The following is a 15,413-nucleotide window of genomic DNA, read 5'->3' on the forward strand; positions in this document are numbered from 1 at the left end:
AGTCCTGCAAATGCATGCTTTGGTCACAAAGGCAATTTGGGGAGAGAATGTTGGCAAACCCATCAGTACTAATTAAAATAACACCTAAAAGAGCATGGCCTACATAGTGATGAAGCAGAAGAGAGTTTTCAAAGAGGAGCATATTGTAATTATTAATTCATCCAGCAAGAGTGGGGTATCCTGTGTTGATCCTGGATCCAAGAAATTGGAACTATCTCTTATCACTGTTATACCTCAATCAGTAAGATTTTTGCTTTTCTTTATATAAGGCACCTTATAGAATATCAATTTTATCATTATGATCTGACCTTATACTATGGGGGAATATTAAGTGCTCTAATGATTATTACAGCATATCAACTGGGAGAATGTATTTAAAACATTGTAGATATAGGCAAGACCAGATATAGTATTTTTCATTTCTTTATGTAATCCTTGGATTTCTTCTTGAAAATGGTTATGAGAATTATTTTCTAAAACTTTACAGTGCCTAAGTATTACCCTGGGAAACTAGTTAAGATTGTAAATTCTTTGACTACATCCTTTGGGATTTGACCCAAATCTGACTTCTAATAAGCATTATAAGTCATTTTGATCTTTTAAGCAATACTGTTGTAATGAAACAGAAACCTTAAATTTTCCTTCTGTATAGTGTTTCTATTCCAATATTCAGATACTTTCTCTTTTGATGTCTATAGGTATTTTTCTAAACATTTAAGGTTAAATGAACCCAGTAAAAATTAAAGCGCAGTTAAGTTCACAGAATACACACATGCATTTAATGAAGTCTAACTTACCTTTGCCCAGTACCTAAATGCAATCACCAAAGGAACCAGCTTTGGTTCTAGTTTTCCGAGTGCAGTTAAGTGCTTTGTTGTCAGACAAGCATTTTCATTTCCTGCACTCACTTTACAAAGAAGACCACTGGTGGGTGTGCCGGTGAAGTTGGGAATGAAAAAGAAAGAGAAAAAGGTGTGTTACATAGGTATCAGTACATTTTTACACCAGTAGCTAATTTACACTGATAATAACTTTTTTAAAAAATGGAAAAAAAAACCCCTAAAACTCCCTACATCTTCATAGGTCATTTAAAAATACTGAATTAAAAAAAAAAAAAAAAAAAAAAAGACACGACAGTTACTTATTGAACAAACTATATTTTCAGAAGAACTCTGTTTTAATATGCTAAAATTATTTTGGGGGGGAACATGCAAATAAGGAAAATATTATGAAATATTTCAAATGGGAGCATGACTTGTCTCATTTTTTCAAATGGTGTTTTTACAAGAGTTAAGGAATCTGTTGGTGAAGAGTCATTATTGCTTATAAGCCACCCATTCATGGTAGTGATAGTTATGTTTCCAGATGGAGGGAGACCTATACAGGGGAGGTCACATTAACAGCTATTCAGCACTGCCACAAATGCTGGTAAAAAGGATGGCAAGTAAAAAGTGATTAAAGCAAGTAACCATTTGATAAGGTTGTTTTTTTACTTAGTTAAAATGGGTCAAATGCTTCCTTATAATTTTTCCCTCTAGGTAATTTTACTCTTTTTAAAATAAGATTTCTTTCCCTCTCTTGCATCAAATGCCAAAGTATAGACAGAATGCTAGTAAGAAACATGAGATAACCATATAAGGTATAGCTTATAACTTCAAAGTTGGAATTAAGATTTAGCAAAGTCCTTGTGCTTTTGGCAAGCTGATACCTAATGATCAGCTTAAAGAAACAGAGACCTTTGCTTTTCTCTGCATACTACCACCGGTACCCTTGCATGGAAATCTGCGTCAACATCAATAAAGGAGTCTGAGGAAAGAAGAAAACACATGTTAAGTAGGTTAATTAAAGCTTTGTTACAAGCAAAATGAGATAAAGTACAAGGACCCAAGTACCATGTGTGGCTTATCTATTCAGCCATTTTGAAAGACAACTACTAAATAAAATTCTGAAGGGATTTGAAAAAAGAAAAAAAATGTTATATTCAAGAATCAAGTAATCACATTAATTTAAAATCATTATTTTATAAAGCTTATGTTTAATTAAAAGTAACTACGCCAGTGGATCACAATATTTAAATATTATGAGGGTAACCTAATTAGAAATATAGACATATGATTTAAAAACAACATTGATACAAAGGCTACTGAAATCTTCAGTGTCAAAATATGTATTGACTAAAATAAAAAAATATTTAAATGCTTTATTCAATCAAAACAAAAAGGACAGGGGATGACTACTTCAAGGGAAAATTAGTGAGGTTATGAAAGCAAAAAAAGTCATAAAGCTCTAAGTTGGATAGTATATTGGAAAAGGCAACGGATAAACTTACATGGGAACAACTATTTATGAATTCATTAATCAGGATTGGGCCACACTTACTGCACCTTTATAAAACATTAATTTGAACCACTGGATACAGTATATTATTCTTTAATTTTACTCTCAAGACTAAATTATGCATATTTTGCATTTCTTCGTCACACTCTAAGACTCATTTAAGCTTTAAAAAATTTTTCTTGTAGTTGTAGATGGACAGAACACCTTTATGTATATTATTTTTATGTACTGCTAAGGATCAAACTCAGTGCCTCACACATGGTAGGAAGTGCTCTGCCACTGAGCTACAGCCCAAGCCCTCATTTAATCTTTATAGTGATGTCATCAGCAAGCTAAAAGCTTTGAGACATAGAACTACTACTAGAATGCTAGCTAGTTAATAAATCATGGCCATTTGCTTTAATTTTTTTGCTTTGGATATTACACTTATCAATAATTTTAAGAGGGAGAGAGGAAGGGAGGGAAAGGAAAGTTACTGGGGAATGAAATTAATCAAATTATGTTATGTGCCTGTACAAATAAGGCGTAATGAATTCCACTATTATGTAGAATTATAATGTAACAAAAAAGCAAAAGAAAAAAAAACTTTAAAAGCATGAGTTTCTATTTTCAGAGTTTGAGTAATAAGTTATATAAAATTTATAGAGAAAAGAAAATATTAAGAGCAAAGTGTACAAAGCATTTGACCTTACCACTGTTCTTTAAACATTCTTGAACAATTAAGAGGACATCTGGCTGAGACATCTAGGAAATAAATGAATGAATACATGAAATAATCCCTAAATAATTTTGCTTCACGATAAAATACACAGTCTAAAGTTCCCAATATTGTTTCCCAAATTAGAAATGAACATTGGTACCAGAATAAAGAACTAATCATTATGCAGTGTCTATGTACGTCAAAGACAGAAAGACAGATGAAAACCAAATGAGGATGAGTGTGGGCAAGAGACCTACTATACATTTAATTTGTGGTTAATTAATTCTTGAGGTAATTAGCTTTTTAGAAAATCTCAAAGTGGTAGCTGGAAGTTGTTACACTACTAATGACATTTCCTCTCACTCTGTAAGACTATTACAACAGATAGCTTACTGGTTCCAACTCTAAATCTTGTTCCACAGTGGAATCAAAACCATTAAAAATCATGAACTGGATTCTTAAAACGTATCAATGACTTTTCACTGACTGTAGATCAAAGTAAAATTCTTACCATGGCCTATGAGATCCTGCATATGGGGCTTCAGCCTACCTTCCATCCTAATCAGAGTTCAGCTTAAATGTTCCCTCTTCAATGAGGCCTCCATGACTGTGGCATCTCTTCACAGTTCCTGTTTTCTGTTATTGAACCCTATTTTTCTGCACAACTCTCATTATAATTAATAATATAAGTAACTACTTATCTCCTTAACTAGATATGTGTTCTGTGAAAGAGAAACTGCATTTGTTTTTTCCTTTAGAATCGAGTATAGTACCTGCCATACAACAGGTATTTAGTGAATATTTGTTAAATGAATGAATGAATGATGTCAGAACAAAATAACTGCTATGGTTAGTAATTTCACTGATCAGAATTTAAGATTAAAAGAAGAGCAAAATCCACTGGTTAGCTGACTAAGTAACTACATTACTCAGAGCAAGGAACAAGAGGCTATAAAATAGAATATCTGGGGGTGGAATCTCAGAGTCTATACTTTTAATGAGTAACCAAAGTAGGATACACCTTCTGCAAACTGACCTATGAGAATGACGAAGTGGGTAAGCAGATAATCTACTTAAGTTCCTTCCAGTTTTAAAATTCTGACTGTCAATGTCTTTTTGAATTACATTTAACCCAGAAATCGAGGCTGGGTGTGGTTGTTCAAAAAAAAAAAAACAATATTTTAACAAAATTGATATATAAAAATAGGAAATTCGGAGGCTCATTAAGCTTTCAGATCATAAATGTTTAAAAATCTACACTGTTTAAAACCTGAATTCTTTTCCTATTAATGGAAAGTTGATTTTACCAAGAATTTAAGCTTTCCAAGCTAACAGAAACCTAAATATCCCCATAAGATTCACATGGTTAGAAAACCAGTGTTACAAGTAAGTATGAAAGATCTGTAGTGTAAAATAAACAAGATTGAAAATCTATGGAGCATAAGAATTCTCTGAACCTGAAGCTGAAAACAGGCAAGACATAAAAATGGAACTTTTAAGAAAATAGGTGTCACCATTAAAGTATCTTTACGTATCTAAAATATATTCACACACAGTTCAATTTGAAATAAAGACAATTTGAAAGAAAGAATTTCCATACCACTGAAAATTTCAACATTTCATTTTGTACTTACAATGGCTGGAAATTGAATGTCAATGTTTACATCCGAATTTTTGAAACCCAATCTGCTACAGGAAGACCCATATAATCTTAGAGAACAATCTACAAATAAATAAATACATAGAAGGCATAAATAGAGTAAAATTTCTCAAAAAGTTGTAACAAAACACTGCTATTTCAGAAATGAACCATCAATTAAAACTACATACAAAAGCAAAACTGTAATGTATGTCACCAACAAAGGACAGGAATAGGTGGCTATTTGCTCATCCCTTAATTTTATGTAACAGGGAAGACAGCAATGACTGGTTTGGTTTAATGACTATTGATCTCAAGTCAGTTGCAAAACACTTTAAATAAAAATTTTTATTTTATCACTCTTGCATTTTGTGTAGAAAACTATTGGCAATAATTTTCAAAATAAGAAAGCTGAAAAGGGATGTCTATTTTACACTTATAAACTTTATAGTATAGTCAAGAGCTAATGCAAATATTTTTTGTTACTTATTTTATAATACAAATTACTCACAAACAAAAAGTATTTGATATAATGCAATCCCTTGAGAAAAACTTGCAAAATAATTACAATATAACCGATATCTTAATATGCTAGGCAGTATACATTTCCTTTTCAGAGGAGGATATAAGTGTTAACATGTGTATCTTCCATATGTATTTATGGAATTTATTTTCAATATTTTACTATTTTTGCCAAAATATTACCCATTCTTATCAAGAGGACATTTTCTTCCTTCAAGTTTGCCAATTCAAATGATTTCTTTGGGGTTTAAGATGCATATTTTTTTCTTCAGATGGGGACTTACTATGTTGTCCAGTTTGGACTCAAACTCCTGCCTTAGCCTCCTAAGTGCTGGGACTACAGTTGTGAACCATCATACCTGGCTTCAAGAGTTTTCTATTAACAAATCAGGTGTGATAGTCCATGTCTACAATCCCAGTGACTCAGGAGGTTGACACAGGAGGATAAGGAGGCCAGTGTGAGCAACTTAATAATATCCTGCCTCAAAATAAATAAATAGATAGATAGATAGATAGAGCTGGGAATGTAGATCAGTGGTAGAGCACTTGCCTAGCACATGGTTTAATCCCCTAGGTTTAATCCCCCAGTTCTGCAAAAATTGATAAATAGGAGTTTTCTATAAAAAAGTTTAATTTTACATGGAATTTCATAGCAAAAATCAGTGAAATTAAAATTTACTATTTGGGAAATACCTATGTATTGAAATGAGTTGAACTTCCCTCCTATTCTTGTAAAAATTATATGTATATGTATCCATGTATACATGTTATAAATACTTGCATGATCTCCAGGAACAAATAGTTTAAAGAATTATAAGGTGATATATACATAAATAATGAGTCTAGCCCTGTGAATCAGAATCACTTGTGAAATTTTCTAAAAGTAATTGTCCATGACTCCACAGATAATTCTTATTTATGGCAAAATTGAGGATGATTAAGCTATTCCAATCATTTATCTAAATAGGAAGGCCAATGACCTTTCATTGGCAAGGGTTGTTCCTATCAAGACTAGCAGCTGCAGTGTCAAGCATTTACCATACCCAGCCTTAAATTTTTATAAGCAGTTTACTCCAAACATTGTATTCCCTCCCCTATTTTGCACTAAAGTCTACATGAAAAATAATGCAAGTCAGTGGTGTGTGCCCGTAGTTCCAGCTACTCAGGAGGCCGAGGCAAGAGGATCATTTGAGTCCAGGAGTTCAAGGTGAGCTTGGGTGACACAGTGAGACCTCTGTCTCAAAAAATTAAAATAAAAATAGATATAATTTCAAAATATCAACTGAACAGCACACAAAACCCATTATAAAATTATTTATAAACTAGTTTTTCAAAGCTCTTTTAGATCCTCCTGACTCAGCCTACTGAGCTGCTGGGATTATTTGCACCATTGTGCCCAGCTATTTTAATTAAAAAGTATTCTGTCAATTCAGATGGAAAGGTAAACAAATACATACAAGAGTCCCACAGTGCCCCAATATAGGGCAATTAACCATATTGAATTTTATAAGAGAATAATATTTATAATGAAAACAGGTTCACAGTGGCAATGAATGTTTAAAGTCTGTTACCTTTGGAGAAGCCAGGAGAAATAACAACCAAACACAACAACAACAAACATACTCACTAAGGAAAAAAGCTTCAGTACATAACAAATGAATTTTATGAGGTGAAAATTACTTGAAATATGAACGAGTTACTTTTAAGTAGCTAAGTAGAAAAAAGAAATCTAGAAAATACCTGGTAACTTGTGCTGGAACACATTTTCCATGATACATTTGATTTCTAGCCTCTGTTCCAAATTCTCATTGTGTAAGCCAAACTCCTGTACCACTTTGTCAATGGCAATGCCAATTGCATTTATCTGGGAGGGTGTTGGCGGGGGTAACGTAGTGAGCAACTCTTCCTCCTGCTTCTCCTTTTAGGATCAATGTTCAAATTAAAAATGGCTCATACATAGGTTTTACCTTTTATGTTTCACTGAGACAACACCCTATAGAATTTTCAGGAATCTGTTTTTAGCCCTCCTTTTCATCTTAGCTGTGTTTGTCTTTATTGTAACAAACATATACACACTTTATGCATATAATTTGGATCAGTGACAATAGAGAGTAAGCAGGAACAAGGAGAAAGTGTAAGAAAAGAGCATTAAAACCAGTAATGACAGTCTGATTATTTTTTTTATTACTGTCATAAGGACACATATAGGTCCTAACTGTGATTTCCTATACCCTGATTTTATACTTAAGGAAATTCAAAAGACTGCCCAGAAAACACATCTGATTAATTAAAAGTATTTTGGTTAAAACAATTTCAAGAAGTTAATTAAAGTTATTAATATTCATAGCTTTAAGGAGAAGAAAAATGACAATGACAACTGATAGGTAAAAACAACAGTTTGGGTCACATAAAACTTACCTTAATGTTTTTCTTGTGCCTCTTCTCTTTGATATGCTTATGAGCAAATGCAATGGATTCAATTAAAACATCACAGAGTTTGCAGGTGTATTTTGCTGTAGGGCAGTTTCGTGGTCGCTATAATTTAAACAGATTAATCAAAAGGTATATCTCCAAACATCCAGGGGAAAAAAAATAAGCCAGAAAAATGATTTCCCCTTCAGTTTAAAAACCGACACTATGTTACTGTCTTGCTTTATCACTATCTTAATAGTAATTTTTAATTAAGTACAATTGCAACTATTTGGAATTCTATTGCCTCATAATGAATATACTTTTCAATGTGTAATACTTAAATACTGATAATCCAAGTAGTATACCTCAAAAGGGAGGTAGGCTTATTTGTATGATGGGCAGGTCCTAGGACTTCAGAACATGTGAAAAAAAGTTTTAACCCCCAGAAGGAAATAAAATCACTGAATTACAAGGGGAACTTTTTGACAATGCAAAGTGCCACAACAGGGTACAATAATTATCCCAAAAGATTCCTCAGGACAAAAGAAGACTACCTAGAGAAGTTAGGAAGTGATTAGAGGAGAAGCCTGATCCTAAAGTATTTCTTACAGGATGGGGCTGAGGAAGGAGAGATTTAAGGGAGGAGGTTTCATGGTATAGCAAGTTCATTAGTATATTTTCAGAATAATATGCCTGTTAAAAATAAACACTTGTTATTTTAACTTTAAAAAAGTAGGGTTCCGAATTCATCAAAGCTGGTATTTCCAATTACTAACACAGTTTAAACCAGAACAAGGATTTTTATTAGCAAATACATGCTCATAGCTGTTACCCTTTTTAGTCTGTCAATGCAGTCTCTCCTCAAACGCTCCTCAGCCTGCTGTAAGCCCAGTAGCTCCTTTGTCGAAAGCACAGACTCGTCAATCACAGGGCCTTCCAACTCTCCATCCTGTTCATTTTCCTCATTTCTAGTCCTCCTTGGTTTCCTGGGTCTGGACCGCTGCTTCTTGTTTTCTTAAGTTAGGGGAAAAATATTATTGGCAATATTGAATTATACCTCTTCTGGATAAAAAGCAGAATTTACCTATTTATTAATTAAATGGCATGACAGAATAAATCACATCTGAACACAGAGCAAAGGGAAAGGTGGATCTCCATGGACAAAATGTTTGAATAATCACTAAGCACATCATCTGTGATATACCAATCCACAGAAATACCATAACTTCAAAGGAATTCTGCTGGAATGAAGAAAACTGTCATATGTTTTTATGAATATGTCAAAACAAACCTTACTATTAATTAAGTGCACTAACAATAAAAAGAAGAAACAAGAAGGAAAAAAAAAATTTATCCAGGCATAGTGGCACACGCCTGTAATCCCAATGGCTCGGCTCTGGAGGCTGATGCAGGAAGATTGTGAGTTCAAAGCCAGCCTCAGCAACTTATCAAGGTGCTAAGCAACTCAGTGAGACCCTGTCTCTAAATAAAATACAAAATAGGGCTGGGGATGTGGCTTAGTGGTTGAGTGCCGCTCAGTTCAATCCCTGGCACCAAAAAAAAAAGGAAAGAATTCTGCTTTGATAATACAATTTGATTTTCTTTCTTCCCGATATGCTGCTGAGCATTCTAAATCAAGAGTAAAAATTATCCTCTGATGGCAAGTATATATGTAATTCTAATATATTCCATATTAGAATTTTCTAATATACTAACATATATAATCTACATTATACCTAATATTTTATTATACTTGTTACTACATCTGTAGTAATGAAAACTTCCCACGTTTGCTTTTATTTTTTAAGTGACCAATCTTAATAGTGTGAAGTGGACACTATTGTATACTTCTCAAGAATTCAGAAATCCTTATGAGCAGTGAAAAAAAAATCATTTAGTTGTAAATTAAGCCTTTCAAGACATAAAATTGGGGTCTACCAGAAATGGGAAGAAATATAAAATTTCATCTGCTGAGGGCACCATTTCCCATTTTATTTTTACTTTCATTTTAGATTTTTTGAGCCACCTGCACACCTAGCATATCAAAGGAAAAAACAATTGGTAGTTAAAATAAAGGCTTTTTTCTAAGCAAAAATTTATCTGCTTATAAACTCCTGCTGTTACTTCTATAATTTCTAGAATAAATGAATCAGTTCTTTTTTTTTAAGTTTACAACTTTCAACCTGTGAAAGAGAAGATGGTGGTGAGACTGAACCATAAACACTGTTTTAAGTACATCTGTGACTTCTAACAATAAGTTGAGAAAAATAAAGTTATTAATAATATGACTAAAATTTGTTTTCCAAATTAAAATTCTGTTAAGTGGATGGAATCATGTGCAATGGTTTAATACAAATTACTTTTTGGAAATATAAACCTACTGCCCAGCATGAGGCAAATTCCTCTCAATTTTTCAGAACTCATTAACTCATTACTAGTGAGCAAATTACAATGAATTAACTAATTGTAAAAAAATTCAGTGTCAATGGAAGTATAGGACCTCCAGTTTTCAAAAAGGCTATTTTGAGGCTGGGGAATGTAGCTCAGTGGTACAGCACCTGCCTAGTATGCATGAGGCCATGGGTTCAATCCACAGCATGGAAAAACACACAAAACTATAGCTAAGAACTCTAACACACAAATAGTAAGCAATATGCTCAATACACATGAGATGAATGTAATGAAATTTGACAAAAAGCTTCTATAATAAGTGAAAGTTTTTTAAAAACTAAACAATATTAGGGAAAAATGCACTTAAAAAAATCAAAATGGACTGAGCAGCAGGGCACTATGGCTCATGCCTAAAATCCCAGCAATTTGGGAGGCTAAGACAGGGGGATCCCAAGTTCAAGGCCAGCCTTAGCAACTCTGTGAAACCCTGTCAATCAATCAACCAATAAATGGGTTGGGGATGCAGCTCAGTGGTAAAGTGACCCTGGGTTCAATTCTTTTTCTTTTTTTGGTGGTGCTGGCGATCTCCTGGGCTTAATTCTTAAAAAAAAAAAAAAAAAAAAAAGACTGAGCAAATAAAACATCAAAAGATTAATAGTATTTGACTAGGAAATCATCAGGCTACCTCAATACTTCTTCCCCCAATTATCACAAACTTTTAAAGCCAGTAGTACTTATTGTCTTAATAAATTTTTGAGATGACCATCCCTTAACTTAAAAATGTGTTCATTCTCATTTAATTATTATTAGTTTAATCTTTATTTATTTTATTAGTATCTTTTTCTAAATAAATACATTTGACTTCAGTGTTCAGAACATGACAGAAACTTCTTACTTAGGCAAATACTCAAAAAAGAGTTTCAACATGTGCAACACCTTTTTAGAAAAGTCTCATATTCACAACAGTAATTGATATGTAACCAAGTTCCTTCATTAACTTCCTTTCTCTTGTTGACAAAAGCTTTCCCATATAACTATTTGCTGTCATTTTCTAAGGATTGACATCTCTCACCAAAGACCATGATTAACTCCAATTACTTTTATCTGTAGCATGGCTACAGAAATTCTGCCAGATGACGATAACAGTAGCTACCATTACTATTTTATTATGTGGCAGATGTAAAGCAAGCATTTTCTGTGTGCTGCTCTCGTTTAATCCCTACAGTAATCCTGACACGGATATTAATATTTTCCCCATTGTACAGATGGGGACAATGCCAGTCCAAGAGAATTAATAATCTGTTCAAGGATACGGGACAAAGTCAAAGGAAAGGGATTTGAAATACAGATTAAAATATGGATGGATCCTGAAATTCGGCCTTTCATCTTGAAACAGAAAAAATAAAAATTACTACAAAATCTCTTTGAGGCACATACAGACTCACATCTAGAACAGACTAGAAACTGATAGCAGTATAACCTCCTGAACTAAATCTCACAGGCCTGCAGGTATAAACTGTCAAAATCTCATTGGAGGGATTCTTAGAAGGTATAACTGGGTATTGCTAAAAAATTCCCATAATGGAGGAAGACCATCTAGCTCATTCCAAATTTATTGTAATAAGAGATCTCTATATTTAGTATTTGAATTTTCCCAGATTTTATTTGAATATGGTCCATTAGCCCATTCACAAAGGACATGTGTATCTGAGTGGATGTTTTCCAGCTAAAATAATTAATGGCATTTTCCCAAATATGTTAAATTGCAACCTAGGACATTTAAGAGATGAGGTAGAAACAGTAATGTAAACTGATAAACAGAAAAGATGGTATTAAAAAAAAGTAACATTATTTTCATTATATTTTCTCACAGTTTCAATAAGATCCTTCTATTAAGACACATTTTGATTTAAGGACATTTTGATCCCTTTAATGAGATCCTTTTTAGGATCCTTTAAATGAAGAGCAAAGTTTAGATATTAAACTGAATAACAGTTATTCAATTTGAACAACTTCCTTAGTTATTCCTAACACCAAATAAGAATACATGAACTACTTTTTGGGTCTCCAAATGGCACCTTGTATTGTCTAGCTGCAAATTTTTGATCTGTAAACCTTCATTTTTAAATGCTTTTCAACTTTTTCTTTTATAAAAGACAAGCATTGATAATTAAATTTAATGTCCACATTCCACATGGACACTGCAATACATAAATACAAATATACAATATAAAAAAGAAAAACAAAAACTAGAAGCCCAGAAATTATCAATAAATGTTCAGTTTCCCTATTTGGATTCTGGGTCTAGTGAGAATTACTTAATGGCCAGGGCGACGGAGTCCCCACTACTGTTCTACTTCCTCATCTACCACTTTGAATAAACAAGTGTGGATAAATTTAAACTCTCCAAACTGCAACTGCCTAATTTGTAAAACTGTGATTCCACCTTTGTTGTATCATAACAGTGCTCCATCAGAAAATTCCTTCAAGTTCTTTTCAGGCTTAACGACATGTAACGCTAAGGTATTACCTCTACCTATTATTTTAATTCTTTTATAATCTTGCATTCTGTCTCTGCTCCTTGATGTTAGCATTAATTTTAACTTTCCTTTTTCCTTTTCCCCCATTTAATATTAACAAGTGCTTGAGATTTTCACTTTGTACTAAGACTGTCTAATGATTTAAAAAAAAAAAAGAGCTTTTCCTTTTTAAGCATTCTATATGCATGAGTCCCAAATTCAAGTGCCTTGCAAGTAACACATATATGAACTGGCTACTGAGACAACATGAAGAAAGAGGCATCTGGAGACTTAGAAAAGTACCCACATTTGCCTGAATACATTTAAATTAAAAAAAAAAAAAAAGTTTAAAAAAAATTTGATTTGGACAGTTTACAATTCATTCTACATGGTCACTACAAAAGACTTTCAGCCAATAAACATAAAAGCCCATTTTTAAATACTATGTTTCATTTTTCCCATCCAATTTATGACTTCCCCTCACCTCAGTGAATATATCCATTAGATAAAAATAACCTTCCTGATTATAGAAATCATTGCTACATGGACATTATCTACCTTGAACCTTTCAGAAAAAAGTATAAATAATCACTCTGGGGTAATTATTATCAAGCATGTGAAGGCACTTAGAAATGGGTTGTTATTTACTGAAAACAAACAGCAAAGCTTTTTTCTGTATTCTGACTTTCTAAACTCATGTTTCCCAATCTCTGTTGCCATGCTTACCCTCTCACCCCTACCCCTCCATGGCCTTGCACAAGCTAGGTAAGTGTTCTACCACTGAGCTATACCCCTAGTTCCCCCCAGATGGTGACTTGCTGAATTCCCAGACTGGCCTCCAATTCTTAGGTTCAAGTGATCCTCCGTCTCCTCAGGGCTGGGACTACAGATGCATGCAACTAACTGCACCTGACAGCTCTTGAAAAACAAAAACCATGGGTTGTTCTCCTCTGGAGATTGATACTTCACCCAAAAGACAAATCCTTCTTTTGGCAGGCAATATATTCAGTCTATATTGTGTTTTCACATTGAATCTTTTTTGTTTTACTTTTATACTGTCACTTATATAATGGACATGTTCATTATTTAAATACAATTTTTTAAAAATTTTTTAGTTGTAGTTGGACACAATATCTTCATTTATTTTTATGTGGTGGTGAGGATCGAACCCAGGGCCTCGCACGTGCTAGGCGAGCACTCTAGCTCTGAGCCACAATTCCAGCCCTAAATACAAAATTATAAACATAATTTTAAAAATACATAATACCACTTAGAAATTATGCTATGGTCCCTAGGGGGATATGATACCCTCCTTCTATAAAAAACATATTTTTTACTGTATGAAAATATGTTCACTAAAGTAAAATAAGCCTTGAGGTAAAATTTTTTTTTAGTATGGGGGATTGAACCTAGAGGTGTTTCACCGCTGAGCTACATCCTCAGCCCTTTTTTTAAATTTTTTCTATTTTGAGAGAGCCAAGTTGCTAAAGGTAACCTTGAACCTGCAATCCTCCTACCTTAGTCTACCAAGTTGCTGGAATTAGCAGGCATGTGCTACACCCCCAGTGAGGTAAACTTTTGAAAGGACCAATATATGAAATGTGTTAGAGGTGCCCAAATGTCATGATTATAAACCTTAAAATAATCACATTAAATAAATTAACACTTCTGAAAACATATACTATGAAAAATTGGAAATTCACTGCTGAAAATAAAACTTATTTGGATGAAAAAGAATAAGACACTGTTGACTTTGGGCTATAACCTTACAAGTTGGAACACATTACCAGGACTTCCTGCTTCCATTTCTGACATGGCCTCTAGGCTTGTTAGGTCTTTATGAAACAGTCTTCTTACAGTTCTGCAGCCTCTTCCATCTTGCCACCTGTAACCATCTTCACTTTCTTGAAAGGCATCTTTCCTTGGTCTGCTTATGATAGGAATTCTAGGTCCAGGTTTAAACTCTCTCCAATTGTCTGAATTACCAGTAAGTTCATCAGATAGCCACCTCTTATTCTGATCTTTGTGGTTGTCATTCATCCAAGTGGGCTGACTGTAAATTGGGTTTTTAAATGCATATGGATTGCTGGAAACAGCGTATGATCCTTTTCTCGCGGTATTCCCATAGTTCCCAGGAGTTAGCTTTTTTTTCGGAAGGCCTTTTTCCATTTCACTGCTATGGCCTTTAGCATAATCATCCATTATTAAATAATCTTGTTGGGGGTGACCCCTTCTGAAATCATCATCATCAACAGGTCCTCGATCTTTACTGCGCTTCACAATATAAGGTTTTGCTGCATCTCCCATGGTCTTTGACTTCAATTTTCTTTCTTTGCACCTGAAAGAAGGCATTTCGGGAAAACAATTAAATACAACAAGATATGATACCAAGTACACAAAATGCCATATCATATTGATGCCCAAAAGTGTGTAAGAAACCTTTCCTTTTTTTCTTTTAATTAAATTTCTATCACATTCCTAATAATCAGTGCATTGCACTAGAAGTTAGGAGACATAGTCCTACAATCATGGGATTCGTACCTAGTATTTTTTGTGAAGACTAAATCTGTGAATAAGAAAAGCTCCTCTTATCCGGAAAACTATTATAGTAAAACGTTATATCACATTGGTAAGCTTTACTTATATACAAAAGCGCCTCTCTTCAAAGAAAACTTCAAAAGCAAACCTCATCCCAAGCCAATACTGCTACAGAACTCCTGAAAGTCTATTTTTTTAAGTTGGCAATTACTTTAAAGTGTTACACAAAGTAACCAAAACTTTATGTAAACAGACTACATTTCCTCTCAACTCCACTCTAGTTGCTTCATCACATTTCAGAACAGACCGGCTTTGATCTCTCGGGCTACAAGAGGGGCTGGGCTCCGGACTAATG

General features: G+C 33.7%; 1 protein-coding gene across 3 annotated transcripts in view; it reads right to left on the bottom strand.

The window, feature by feature from the left end:
* LOC124098953 (terminal uridylyltransferase 7) overlaps positions 1–15,413 on the bottom strand; it is a gene marked incomplete at its 3' end in the record, with an annotated part of 32,685 nt that overhangs the window by 16,547 nt on the left and 725 nt on the right. For all 3 annotated transcript variants that reach the window (XM_046453904.2, XM_046453905.2, XM_046453906.2), the window contains 8 exon segments: positions 798–924; positions 1,737–1,806; positions 3,030–3,081; positions 4,672–4,760; positions 6,939–7,116; positions 7,617–7,733; positions 8,443–8,624; positions 14,308–14,858. In XM_046453904.2, coding sequence (XP_046309860.1) covers positions 798–924; positions 1,737–1,806; positions 3,030–3,081; positions 4,672–4,760; positions 6,939–7,116; positions 7,617–7,733; positions 8,443–8,624; positions 14,308–14,827 — 1,335 coding nt within the window.

The sequence above is a fragment of the Marmota monax genome, unplaced genomic scaffold, assembly GCF_021218885.2.
Source record: "Marmota monax isolate L192 unplaced genomic scaffold, Marmota_monax_Labrador192_F-V1.1 WCK01_AAM20220418_F8-fsc00840, whole genome shotgun sequence".
NCBI lineage: Eukaryota > Metazoa > Chordata > Mammalia > Rodentia > Sciuridae > Marmota > Marmota monax.